Genomic DNA, 13,749 nt, shown 5'->3' with positions numbered 1-13,749 from the left:
CTTTGAGCTTCAGGGATACTAAAAGATGACAGTATTCTGCTGTATGACTTTATGAAATGGAATTCTTGAGTATGATACTGATTTGTTCTTGACTTCTTTTTAAGTGCAGGAACTGATAGAGGAAATGATTGCAGCATTTTGGTCTAATTGATCTCGAATAGACATGGTTGCAATAGGGGTTAGTCAATCGGACATCGATGAGGTCCCGATTGGATCTAGATGCAATTGCTAGCTACATTGCCGATAAATCATTGTCTAAGATCCGAATGAATGTTGAATGTCATGTGATGTCCTGTGATGTCGAGTGATGTCCTGTGATGTCGTGTGATGTGACTGTCGATTGGTACATGTGCTACATGTGTGTTCCTAGTACGTAGATGCTAACAGTCAGTGTCTACTAAGACGGTTTATGGCCTCTGTCTGTTTTGCAGGCGTAATCGAGGGCGATTACAATGCTTTCAAGAGGGGGGTATGTCACAAAGTGATGACATGGCTGCCCGAGAGCAGAAACCCTAATTGCTGCTGAAACCCTAATTTTGGAAACCCTAACCCTAAAACCACAGAAACCCTAACCCTAACTCTAATGACAGTAGGGGAAATCCCGGAAAGTGCGGAGACATGATGACGTGGCATCGTACGGTAGAATCCCGCTTTTGCGGCACAATGTACGACAGGATTTCCGGAAATTGCGGAGACTTGCTTTTACGGCAGTTTGCTTTTATGCTACGCAATGTCAGAGAAAGAGAGAGAGAAAATATTTTGCTTTATTTTTGAAGCTCCAGAGAGCTTGTGAGAGAAAGAGCCTCTGCTTTATTTTTTAGGCTTTTGATTTTGAGCTTTTGGGCTCTGCTTTTGGCAACCCTTGTAAAATAAATAAGTGGATTGGGCTCCCACTCTGCAGAGCATGTGGACGCAGAGTCTGAGAGTGAGACCCAACCACTCTTGTACTTGAACTTTGATTAATACAAAAAGAAATACCGAAAGGGGCGCCAGTTTTTGGGGCCAATATCTCTAGGCACGGAACTCCGCCGGGCCAGTGTCAATCTACTGTGAACTGTGAACTGTTTTGAAGTGGTTATTTGGTGCTGTCGCGATTGATTCTTGACTTGGAGTGTCCAAGTCTGTTACAGCGGCTGGTAGTTTATGAGAGTTGTCTTCTCCTCAAAGTAAAAAAGGGTTGCACAGATTTACGAGAAGAGGCTCTTAGGAGTTATACATGCTTTGAGCTCCTAGAAGTATTATTTGCTTAGTCTAGACTTTACTAGTGCACACTGATCATCAGAATTGGCGATATTTCTCATGTCAACCAAAGTTTCTTAACCAAAGTTGTTGGACAAGCAGACGAGTCTGGCAAATTTGCTGTTGTAGTTTCAATGCGATAGTGCGTATCACTGACAAGGGGATAGGCTCAATCATGTAAGTGTGAGTATTGTTTCCCCTTTCAACGAAGAACATGGTTTTGTAGTTGGGGGAAATATGGGTGGTGTAATGTATGAAGCGTAACCCACCAGATTCCTCCCAAGCCGTAATGCATTGGTGTTGTAGAAAAGCTTCATTCGCTTGCGAGTCAATTGAGGCATCATGTAGCAAGGGTAATGCATCCCATCCCAAACCACTTCTTTATGTCTTGCATCCATCCTGTGCTCAAGATCTTGCTTTTATACGTCTTTTGAACTTTTTTGCTTGCTTCCCATGCAATTGTAGGAAATCGATGTGAGGGGTTTTGACGCATCTTTATCATGTACTACACAACCCTTTCCATGCCTATTTTTCAGACTGTTAATGCTAACAGCAGCAAGGACGTTGTTGCAGCTGCTCTATCTCTATACATGCACACAGGCACACGCACACCATTTTTTGTTAAATTAGTTTGAATCCTCAAAACTTTGAAAGCCTGAAACTTTAAGCTTGAGATATCATTCTGAACACACTCTCCAGAAGGAAGGAGATAAAGTCTAATAACCTAGAAATAGAGCTTTTGTTTATGTTGAATGCTGGTTTTTAAGGAGCTGATTCGCTGTAATTGAAAGACATCAGTGAAAAACATAACAAACTTATTTATTGCAGTGCACTCAGGACAACTTTGATACGAGTGTCAAAGAAGTGCAGCCTGTTTGTTTGCATGTGAAATGGATTTTATTGATTACTGGATTTGCTTTCTTTGCAGGGATTATTGAAACAGGACACTTCTCGTGTTTTCCAGAATATGGATCAATCAATATTCTAGCCTTGATGGTAAGCTTCCTCCACCCCCTTTGTCAATGTTTCTGAAATAAAATTTCTGGGTGATTGCGAAAGCTCTTTGCTACAGTTCCCGCACTTTGAAATGCCTGCTAGCTTTTTCTCACCTATGCATAGGTGAGGCCTTTTTCTATTTGCTTTATCTATCAGAAAAATGTTATGAAAATGACAGATACAGCTCAACAAAGTCTATACCCTTTCTATTGTTTCCTTGTCAAAAAGATGTATTCAGCTCTTTCGCTCTCGAAGAGCGCGAAGGGACAAGTCCACTAAATATCTCTTATGTACATCTGTTGTCTGCATTTTGAAGTTTGCTGGTTGTTATTTCTGCCCGCAGTTTGTCTTTTACATCTGGCTTCTTGTGTGGGTCTGTGTGCATGCATGCCTGTCTTGGGGGGGCAGGGGGCGGGGGTGGCTGTGTGATTGCCTGTATTCTTGTATGGTTTTTTTTTTTAAAATTCTTGTTTGGTCCTACCCCTGTTTGTACATACAATATAGGTGGCTTGGGCACTCTTTGATGGGATGTAGGAAAACAAGAAATGCCATGAAGTGCATATGTAGTTCTAGTGCATGCGTCACCATGCATCCAAAAGCTTAGCTTATAGCATAAAGTTGCCAGTTAAAAAGGGAATAATGATTTGTGAAGCATACAAGGGGGAGTTTCGAGCATGAACAGACAGATGTTGTTCTTGTCAAGTAGAAAAAATAGAGCATGGATGTTTTATGCTATGAACAAATATTCAACTGAAGATGAATCTAGCAGCCATCAGCTATGCTCTATATCTGGCAACTCTGGCAGCATGGTCACTTGTTCGCAAGGCTTACCAGAATGATGCTGCTTTTTGTAGGTAGAGTACAGCCAACGGCAATATCGTGTGACAGATTCATTGCTCATTGGACAGATCTTTAGGAAAAGATGGAACAAGTTACACGCCGACGTGTCCTCAGGGCCTTTGAGGCCTGCCTCAGCTCTACGTAGTTCCAAATCTGCTGAAACTGGAAGCCTCGCAGATAAAAAGACAGGGAATCAATGTGAACCTCAGAATGGCACGTTATTGGCCAAGTCTGCTGAGACTAAAAGTCTGGGTGTTGATAGAAATAGCAATGAGGATCTTGCACACAATTCAAGTCCTATTTTATGTGGAGAAAAGGTTCTCAAAGATTACAAGGACAGGGTTCCACTGATATCAAACAGTCAGACTTCTTGGATAAATCATGAAAATTTTAGGTGCCCGCTACTTTCCACAGAAGAAGCTCCTTATACACAGTCTCATTCACAACTGAACTTAACTAAAAGAGCTGCTGGTAGTAAAGGGGTGGTGGATAAGGGCCGAAAATGCAGAAAAAGGAAGTGTTCTCAGGAGGAAATACCGGGTGGGAAGCGAAAGAAAGCGGAAGTTAACAGACAAGCCAATTATCATCCTGACAGCGATGAAGATCTGAGCTCTGGAACAAAAGGGTTTATCAGCAGAAAAGGGGACATAAACACTCAAGAACATACTGGTGAACAGTCCAGGCAAAATAGTGTTAGCAGACATGAGTTGACTGAAGAATTGGCACTTATAAAGGGGGACGAACAGTCTACAGAGACGTATAAAGAGTCAGAAAAAAGGGGAGATGAACAGCTTGCAGAGACTTACAAGGAACCAGAAAATATCAAATCACAAGCAGACAATATCCTCACCACCAACATGTGTATGGCAGATGATGGCATTCAGAGAAAACAGAGTAAGGATTCCCCTTCTCCAATTGAAGAAACTTCTGTTGATAATTCGTGGAAGCTAGAAACAAGTCCAGCAGTTTGTAAATTACTTCACAATCATAGAGAGGAAGTTAGAAGCTGCCATGCGAATTTGAATGCTTTGAAGTCTTCTCTGAATGAAAAGGAATACACAACTATGGAAGAGGAGGGTGCTCATCAAACATTGGGTAAAGCACCAAGAGGAGGAGGGCTTCCCTGCTCACAAATATCAGCTGAAAACGGGGCAGAAGGTAAGATTTTATTTCAAGTTACTCTCACAAAATTTTCCTCTTGAGCATAACCAAGAAAATCACTTGTTTTGAAGCTTTTTGTAAGTTTACTTGCTCATTCAGTAGTGTTTGTTTGTGCATAACCAATAGCCTCCCTTAACATATCCTTGCACAACTCATAATATCCTCTGGCATGTCCCAAGGGTCTCAATGTGCTAAAATTCATGTGCGAGGACCACAATGTGTCAGCTTTCTTTGGTCCTGATCGGGTTCTCTGAATATTGGGAAATGATCTTCATAAGAGGGTTGTCCTGATATGTCAAATTTTGGATAACCATACTACTGGGGCTCTCTTTTTTGTTTTTCTGCATTCAATGCTTCAACTCCTGTTTAGGAAAGTAAGTATCAGTAGTATCCTATAGCTACAGCAGTGAAAAAGTTACGTTATGAGATTGCTGAGCCCCTGCTTTTTAGGTCTCTCTCTGTTAGATATGCTCAATGCTCCACCGTATGCGGTGCCTCCAATAGTACACGGAGCTGAAGTTGTGAGGTCCCCATTTCAAGTTAGATGAGGTCTATCATGTTTGGTTGATAGTTAAGAGGTGACAAGGTGTGTAACCAGCCTGTGGGTCAGTTTAGAAAGAGCAACTAATGTTTCTAGCGATTTGGAACACAGATCATTGAGTTGCACATTGAGAGATTATCTGGATGGGGCCTCTTTGAAAATTCCTCTTTGACGAGGACTATTGAGGTCACTTAAGGAGGTACCGACCAACATGCAGTAGCTTTATTTGTTCCTGATCTGTTTCTTTGAATTTTGCGGAAATGATCTGCATAAGAGGGTTGCAACTTGTCCTGATATGTTAAATTTTGGATTACCATAACTACTGAGGCTCACAGGTTGTTTGGTTTTACTGGATTGAATGCTTCAGCTCCTCGGGACCCTTTCTCCTCAATCGACCATCCAGGTGACCCTTTCTTTCAATACACTGTTCAAGTGGGACATCACATACTGGCAGCACAGAGAGAGGCTCGTCCTGCTGCAGCGCCTCATTGGCAGGAGGAGGGTCTCAGAGCTGAGTTCTTGTCAGCTTTTTGGGAGAGGTTGTGGGACTCCAGACAGCCGCGGCGAGTCACTTTGTTCCGGTGGCTGGTTGCACATCGAGCTACAGCTGTTGGGAGCTGGCTTGTACATAGTGGTCTCTCGGCAGCTTGCGTAGCTTGTGACCATCCTGTGGAGAGTCAGCGCCATTGTCTTTGGGATTGTCCTTTGGCACAACAGGTTTGGCTTCGTGTCCTTCGGCTGATGCCAGCTCTTTCCACGGCACGGCAGTACACTTGGGGGGCAGCTGCTTGGTCCACTCTCACGGGCCCAGCACTTCAGTTTGAGTTATCCTCCACCAGCAGGATGATAATGATGCAGGGGGGTCGACCTACACCCCAGCCTGCTACAGAGCTTACTCCACAGGAGTGGTGCAGTGAGAGAGAGGAGTGCTGGGAGCTCATCTGCGGCCTGACACTCTGGTTCATCTGGCGGGCCCGCTGCTTCCGCATCTTTGAGGCTCGTCCTGTACCACCAGCAGAGACTGCTGGTGATCTTTGGCTAGAGCTGATCCATACTCTCAGAGGACAGTTCGAGAGACTCCAAGGTAGCTCCGACCGCATGCGGGAGCGTAGAGAGGCTTTCCTTCGACTCTGGCGCCCTGGGCCTTTCTTCACCATGGTCCAGGGTGTGCTGAGATGGCACTACCGCCCACCTGTGTGGCTTTTCCCTCCTCCCATCTCTTGATTTAGCCTCATTGTACATATGTTGTTTTTCATTGGGAGAGTCTCCCCCTTATGTTTGTTGTAGCCCTCTCTTGCAGAGGTGGTTGTAGCCCCATGGGCAGTTTCAGTAACTAATAGAAGGATCTTTTTCTCAGAAAAGAAATATGCTTCAGCTCCTCTTTAGAAAACTAAGATATTGGGCCTCATTGGTTTGGTTTTGCTGGATTGAATGGTTCAACTTCTCTACAGAAAAAGGAAGATTTGAATATTTGCAGCAATGAGAGAAGTTACATATTCAGCTAGCTGAGCCTCTGCTTTCTAGGTCTTTCTGTGCTAGATATGCTCAGTGCTCCACCGTATGTGGTGCCATCAAGAGTCCATGGTGCTAGAGTTGTGAGGGCCCCATTTCAAGTTAGATGAGGTCTATCGTGTTTGGAACGATTTGCTGCCCTCTTTTCTGTCGAAGGGCTGCCCACTAAAAGTGCACCGCTGTATTACGTAACATATGTAAGGACTTTAGAAACTCTGCAAAAATCACCATGTGGATAACAGATGCTTGCGCACACAATTTCCAAGCATCCCCGGATGCACTCACATGTACAGATGCAATGTCGACATAGACTTCTTTGTGGAAAAAGCAACTGCTTTTCCAGAAAGCAACCAAATAGCAACTTGCTATTTTGGAAAGCAATTGCATCTCCTCAAGCTATCGAGAACTCATCTTCATTCATGTGCTTGTCTCTTGCACGCTATTCTCACTCTGTTTGGATTCTTGCTCCGACCATCTTTGTGCTGGTGTCACCCACCTCGTGACGCATTGAAATATTCATAACACCTGTTCGAGGATGGTCCTAGGGATATTCTATCTCCGATGCTCTAGTCATTGCTGCCGCAACCGAAATATACTCACTTATGAATCTAGTTATTTTGACAATTCATTTTAGAAGTATAATTCTTAAGCTATAGCTAATTTAGCAACATTGACTACATGGAAAGAGAACAACCCATCTCTCTTCACAATGCTAAGAATAACATTAGAGCAAATGAGAACATGGGAGTATCAAGTACATGTAATTGGGTGCGCACACTTGAAACACATGCGACATGGCAGAAATGGAAACAGGGGAGACACAAATGGGATGACAGAGACACGCTGGTTGAGAAATTTGAGATGAGATGGGATGAGAGATTTCAACGTCGTAAGAACAATTGGGAGTTGGAGAGCTGATGGCCAGCTTGGGTGGATAAACATGAAAGGCTTTGTAGAGAAGGGTACAAAGGATAATTGGAGCTTGAAAAAGCTGATGGCAAGCTTAGTGTAGCAAGTGCTAAGGGAGGGACTTGTGAGTCACAACATAGTCTGTGCATTGTAACAACATAGTTCTCCCATGGAAAGGTTGAGTCCTATGTTCAATGGGCACGATGATCTTGCCTGTGTTCTTTCTGCCTAGGTCATGTTTCACTTTGGCATCATGATTTAGCTTCAGCTTATCTTTGATTGATTTGGTGCTTTGCTAAGCGACTTGTATGAAGGCTGAGGACGAATTTGGATTCGTGTTTCTTTGAAATCAGGGGTTTAACTGCTAACGTGACTGGAAGGGGAGAACATGGGATTTTTTGAGAAGAAAAAATAAAACAACCAAAACTCACAAGGAAGCGACATCAGGAAAAAATTTGGGAGAATTTGAAAGATGTCTCCGAGAGATCAGCTGCAAGTGCCTTTGGTTGGTGATCCAGTCAAGGGTTTGTTTAGGATAAGAATTATATCAACATCTAGCAGTGTTTGATGCCTTGGTTGTGGGTTTTAAAAGAAGGGCCAGAGGTCAGTAGACGACAAAGGCATAGTAGCGGCACTTAATGACACATCTGCACTGGGATATAGTAGACATAGAGATATCCAAATCCATCAGTTTCTGAGAGCCAAGGCAGATAGTATTTGAGGCTTGTTGCCTCTTAGGCACTTGAGTGGGAGGGTTGGTCGCAAGCTTACAGTAAGTGATGGTGCTTGGATCTACTAGGCTCTTGAGCTCTAGATTATAAGGTTCAGACTTGTCTGGTAGAGGCTGGATTGGTGACCCCATAGCAAGTAATTGCTTCAGTTGCTGCCAGCCATTCCAGTATTTTTGCATCATTTGAGTGCTCAGGAGGGTTGTTTGAGGTGGATTGAATGATGAGGGCACTCTGATTAATTTGGGATGAATACCACCTCCTCTCTGGTGGTACCTGTGACTGAAGAGTTCGAGCTCAGAGTTTACAAAAGCTTGAAAAAAAGAAGCCTTTCTGGAAAGGATACCTACTTGTTTGATGGTACACAAAGGAGTTGTTGTGCTTGGAACTATCCTTGGAGATGCCATCTCCTAATGCTTCATGGCGAATGTCTTTTGTGAACAAAGATATCACCACACATACTGGATGACATCATAACCCATCACCATAATGGACATCGTAATTCATGTATTGCTGATATGACAAGCCTTCTAGTGGATGTCTCTGCTTATCACAGCCATGTAGTGAAGTGAGTAGTGTTGACGTCCTTTCTGATATGATGAGCATCTTAGTGGATTTGTTTTCCTATTCCTTTGCTTAGCACAGCAGTCATGTAGTTAAGCCGTTTCATTATTTGTGTTCAGGTTACACAGTTAGTGCACATGACCAGAGGAGAATTTTTTTTAATGTGTATTGGCTATGGCAGGTACCGAGGAGGTTATTCTTAATAGTCGTGACAGATTTGGTGAAATGGACTTGTCAATGGGTTATCCAATCCAGCTGAATGACCACAGTATTCTTCTTGTTGCTAGTTTGTCAGCAGAGGTAATCCCTGAGACACAGGAAAGTGAAATACAAAGCCTGGATAATAAAACTGTAGAAGGTGAGGAAGTATTTCTCCCAAAAAGGAGTCTAGATATTTCAGAACATACTGCCATGGAGCCCCATTCTAACTGCTTCAGACAGGACTCTTTGGTGCCTCAGGACATTGTGGCCCAAGGGTTGCCCTTGCATGAAGATAAGAGAACTCTGCCTTCCATAGATGGGAACGATGGCACTGGAAATCTTGCATGTATTGCTGAGAAGAAGGGAACCTCAAATCCAAAACCTTGTGGTGTAGCGGTGGATCCATTTTCTAAAAGTTTAAATACTGAAATGAATTATGCAAGCGATGACACCAAAATTTTGGGTGCTCGTAATGAGGATTTCCATGGGCAGTTGCATGAAATTGGCCATGCAGGTGGTAATCATGACATGACAGTTCAAAAGAAGAAGAAACCTAGAAGGAAAAAGGTACTCAAGGTAGACAAGGTCTCAGTGCTAGAGGGTAGCAGGTTTGTTGGCCAAGATAATCAAGGGATTGCGGATAGCAAAAAAGCTGAAGAAATTGCAGTTTCTTTGGAGAACCCGACAGAAACATGCAACCATTTAAAGGGAGGAGAGAGCTATCACCTGCTAGAAGAGCATGCGCCAACTCAATTACGAACTGTCGATGCAGATCCTAAGGAAATGCAGAAACAAAATGCAACTGTGCTGAATGTTGATGAACAGAACTGTGAAGTATCCTCTTTTGCAGGTGATGAAACTGTGGCCCTCAAAAAGGTTTTGGTCGATCCCCCTTTGGCAAAGGAGAGTAGCGAGAAGTGCATTGAAGTCAGCTCAAAGGGAGGCTGTGAAACCATGCGAGGGGAATTGTTGCTGCAGGAGAGACTAACACAGTCAGGAGGAGCAACTCATAGGAAAAAAAAAAAGAAGCGAAGAAAGGAGCACCCTTTGCCTTGTTCAGAAGGTGCGTCAGGGGAGAAGACTTTGAAGGTGGGCAATGAAAGCAACGGTGTTCCTTTCTCTATCAAGGAACTGCCGAATGTTCTCAGGCAAAATACTACAAAGGAAGGTGAGTTACGAAGGAAAAAGAAAGCTAAGTTCGCTGATGAGCACGTCACGAAAAAGAATTCAAAGAAAGAAATGATAGAAACAGACCCTAACATTGGTCTCATGCAGGAGCAGGACCAAGAGAATGCAATCAAGGGACTTGCAAACAGAAATGACAAAGAGCGCCTGTTAAAAGATGGTCTTGTTGAATCATCATCCGCAGGATCACCCCCCAAAGAGTCCTGTCAAGAGGGCTTGATCAACTCCAAGCCAAATGTTGATGTATTTGATTTCGAGAGCAGTGAAACGTTAAACAGGCCAAAAGAAAATTGTATTCACACTGAGGTGACAAGCAATCCTGAAGCGGATAATTTGGAAAAGCTTTGCTCAGTTGCTGTGAAACTTGTTGAAGATAACATCCTTAACTCCTCAGAGATGACCTCCAGAAAATCAAGTAGAAAATCTGTTCATCCAAAAAGGTGGATAACAGTTCTTTCAGAAAGGCTTAATTGGTCGTCAAAGAACAACTCAAAGCAGCAACGTACCTACAAGAGAAGAAAACCTACAGCAGAAGGTACATGGCATTCACACCCTCCTCAAACTCTTTGCAAGTGCTTGACAGGGGTGTTCAGAAATTGGTCAAAAGTTCTTGGAAGTGGTTCAAAAACGGGTTCATGCCCTCCATCATTGTCGCTTGCTGCTGCATGCTTGTCGCAGACACCCCCCCCCCCCCCCCCCCCCCCCCCCCCCCCCCCACACACACACACACACACACACACACGCCCTGCTACTTTCTTTTCATTCTATCTGCTTTTTGTTTCGTTTATTTCTTTTTGCTTCTGTTTTCTTGCTTGCTTTGTTTCATTTGTTTTCCTATCCGGTACCAAACTTGGCGTGTACTATGGCATGCATAGGTGGGTAGGGAGTGAAGAGTTCCCGCAGCATAGCGGCAGGGTCTATGAGGGCCCATCTCTCTCTTTCTATCTGGTCTGCTCATGTCGTAGTCAGATCTCCCAGATGGCCTTGTGAAGGGAGATAGAATATCGCAGGTATGTAGAACACAGAGATGTTTCAAGATCTTCAGTATGGGATGAGCTTCTTGGTGTGTGTTGGTACAGCTTGCTGTTGTCGTGGTGGTGTGTGCCACTAGCTAGTCGGGTCAGATACAAAGCATAATCTCTTGGCAGAGTTGTTTCACTTGGGACTGTAGGAGGTCCTGTCCTGTCTTGGGAAGATTTATGCAGCCCTTCCTGGAGTCATATGCCTCTTCAGCTTCCTTTTTTTACCCTTTCTGCACCATTACCTATGCTGATCAATCGATTTTTCCCCTCGGCTTTGTGTTTCCTGGAGATCTGGAGGCGTTTTTTCACCATTGGTTATATCTTGTGATGTGGCTTTATCTGTAATGGACTCTGCCTCTTGGTATAGTTTGTAATATCAATAAAGTCCAAGCCCTATTTTGTGTACAAAGAAAAGGAGAGAGAGAAAAGGGGGGAAGAAGGGGGGGGGGGTGTCAAGTGAATTGTTCAGGGTGTGGATAGCACTAATATGCTTGTTTTTTAAATGCTTACTGTTGAGTTGATCATAGGTACTGGACTGCCCAAAGATGGCGAGCTCAATCCTGAACCTCCCTACGTAGAGGAAGAAAAGGAAGAAAGCAGTCAAATAATCGTTAACGATACAAGAGTAGCTTGTCCAGCTGGATGTGGGAAGCTCTATACAAAGAAGACATCAGCTTACTACAGACATTGCAAGAGATGTTCAGGTGGTGACTACTGGCATTAGTACTTGGATTTACAGAAGGGGCAAAAGGGTGCAGGTAGCAACTTCCATTATAAGGGCTTCGATCTGATAAAACTTATTTGGGTTTTGGGGTTGTACATACCATGTCTATCTCTGACAAGACACGTGTATTTTATGGCAGTCAATGCCTTCATTCACTCTCATAATTATCGTTTGCTTGTCTACTAAATTTACTGTCTGGTACCCTCCATGATTCTATTTTGTTCATTCTCGATGATTACCCCGCCGATGGGAATGGTATTATGTCCTTTGACAAGAGTGGAAGCTTGACCTTCTTTTTGTTGAAAATGCAATGGTAACATTCCACTGTCTTGAAGGACTTTTTTCTTCTTCTGGAAATTGTTATTTATGAATTTAATGCTCAATAAGAAGAGAGTTTTTTCATGATGTGATTTGTCATTAGGGTAAATATATATGCAAAATATGATGGAAAAAGCGTGCTGTTAGTCCTTTCAGTGTCATAGGCAATCAGCCATATTGCCTCCAGAAACTATAAGGTGACTTATGACTGTATTTTCTTTCAGACATATGCACAAAGGACAATGAGAATGGCTATGATAAAGGAACAAAGAAGTGAAATTGTCTGGGCTTTCAGAAAGCCTCCAAGATCGAAGCGAAAAGCCACAAAAGTGTTGATAGAGTTCTGTGTGTTTTCATGTCTCGACACGATTTTTTTTGAAAAAATGCAAAAGACTACCAACATAATATTTATACAAATTATGAAAACTCCAATCAACTTTAAAAGTAGAAAAAGTAGAGTGAACAGATTTAATCTAAATCTAAAAAATGATATATTATTTTATTACCTAATTAAATGCAAGAATTACAATTTCAATTGAATTAAATATTTGTATCAAATATCACACTTATAGTTTAGAATGCAAATGTGTTGGATATAGCTTTACTTGGACAGGAGATCAACTTTTTGAGCATTCTATAGGTACTATAAAGCTTCATTCATTGTGAGGGGATGTGTTTATATGGACACGCCGAATAAAAATCATCGTTTAAAAAACACTTACAAGTGCCTCCAAATGAGTTCAACCATTGCAAAACCTTAATGGTGATAGTTTGTATAACGTTTTCCTGATCAATAGTTCTTACTTTTTGTACATTGTCTCATACTCATCAATATTCAAATCACCATTTTGTAACTACAAAAGCAAATTATGGGAAACATCACAAGCAAGAGGTTAATGTATGGTTGTTTGTGAGGATATGTAGCTGATTTTGTAGGAACAATTGTTTGGCCTTCCATCGTTGAAGTTTTCCTGATGTTGTTTTTGGGAGAGAACGGGGTTTAAGAAGCCCAACATAAAATATATGGCCATTAGTAATATCACCTTCTTGCAAGACTTCACAAATTTTTTGTATCACTGCCTCTTTGGATTGTGTGCTCATGGTCTCATCAAGCATCTCGGCAAGCACCACCAATGCATAACTAGACTCAAGCGAGAATGCCACCGTGCCACCAGGCCGTAAAGCAATGTTGGCACAATTGTAGACTAGTTTCTCAATGCCATATGGATGCAACCTTTTACCATTCCACATCAACATATCTTGTACTCTACCTGTGATGTATATAAAGTCTCCTTTTCTTATACCTGTATCTCCTGTTCTCACAAAATATTTCAACCTAGCAAGAGGTGCATCGTCATTTGCATGAAGAGTTGCCTTAAAGACTTGGCTTGTTAGCTTTGGCAAACCTAGGTATCCCTTTGCATTGCTTGGGGAGGCCACCCAAATCTCGCCTTCTATTTCTTCAACATCCACACCTGCTTGGAGACTATTCATGTCAACAACCCTCATGTCCACTTCATCTGAACAATTGTTGCTCAATCTTGCACTTGGTAAAAGGCCATTGTAAGTAGGATAAAGCTCAAGCTCTTCCTCTCTGGTCCATGAGGTGGACACAAATGTACAATTTTCTGCCAATCCATAAGAGGGTGCAATGGAACCTTGATTTAGCCCATATTTCTTGAATTTAGCTAAGAAGGAGTCAACTACATGTTTTTCTATGGGCTCATTCACAATAATAAGATTTTTTAGAGATGATAAGTCAATAGGCAATGTAGTAAGCCCACTTGAGAATGCATGCTCAAGCTTTTT

At 42.6% G+C, this 13,749-nt stretch overlaps 1 protein-coding gene across 3 annotated transcripts in view; it reads left to right on the top strand.

Moving 5' to 3' along the window:
* The window catches only part of LOC147432922 (uncharacterized), a 65,743-nt gene extending 53,772 nt beyond the window's left edge, over nucleotides 1–11,971 (top strand). For 2 of the 3 annotated variants that reach the window (XM_086492666.1, XM_086492668.1), the window contains 4 exons: nucleotides 2,168–2,235; nucleotides 3,090–4,233; nucleotides 8,672–10,411; nucleotides 11,426–11,971. In XM_086492666.1, the coding sequence (XP_086348792.1) occupies nucleotides 2,168–2,235; nucleotides 3,090–4,233; nucleotides 8,672–10,411; nucleotides 11,426–11,622 (3,149 nt within the window). In that variant the 3' untranslated portion in view covers nucleotides 11,623–11,971. Of the gene's footprint in view, nucleotides 1–2,167; nucleotides 2,236–3,089; nucleotides 4,234–8,671; nucleotides 10,412–11,425 lie in introns of those variants that run through there. The other variant, XM_086492669.1, reaches the window with a different exon arrangement.
* The last annotated feature ends 1,778 nt before the right edge of the window (nucleotides 11,972–13,749 follow it).

Source organism: Adiantum capillus-veneris, chromosome 20, assembly GCF_014529385.1.
Source record: "Adiantum capillus-veneris isolate H3 chromosome 20, ASM1452938v2, whole genome shotgun sequence".
Taxonomy (NCBI): Eukaryota; Viridiplantae; Streptophyta; class Polypodiopsida; order Polypodiales; family Pteridaceae; genus Adiantum; species Adiantum capillus-veneris.
The sequence above is the reverse complement of the archived record's forward strand: the minus strand, read 5'-3'. Positions and strand labels throughout refer to the sequence as shown.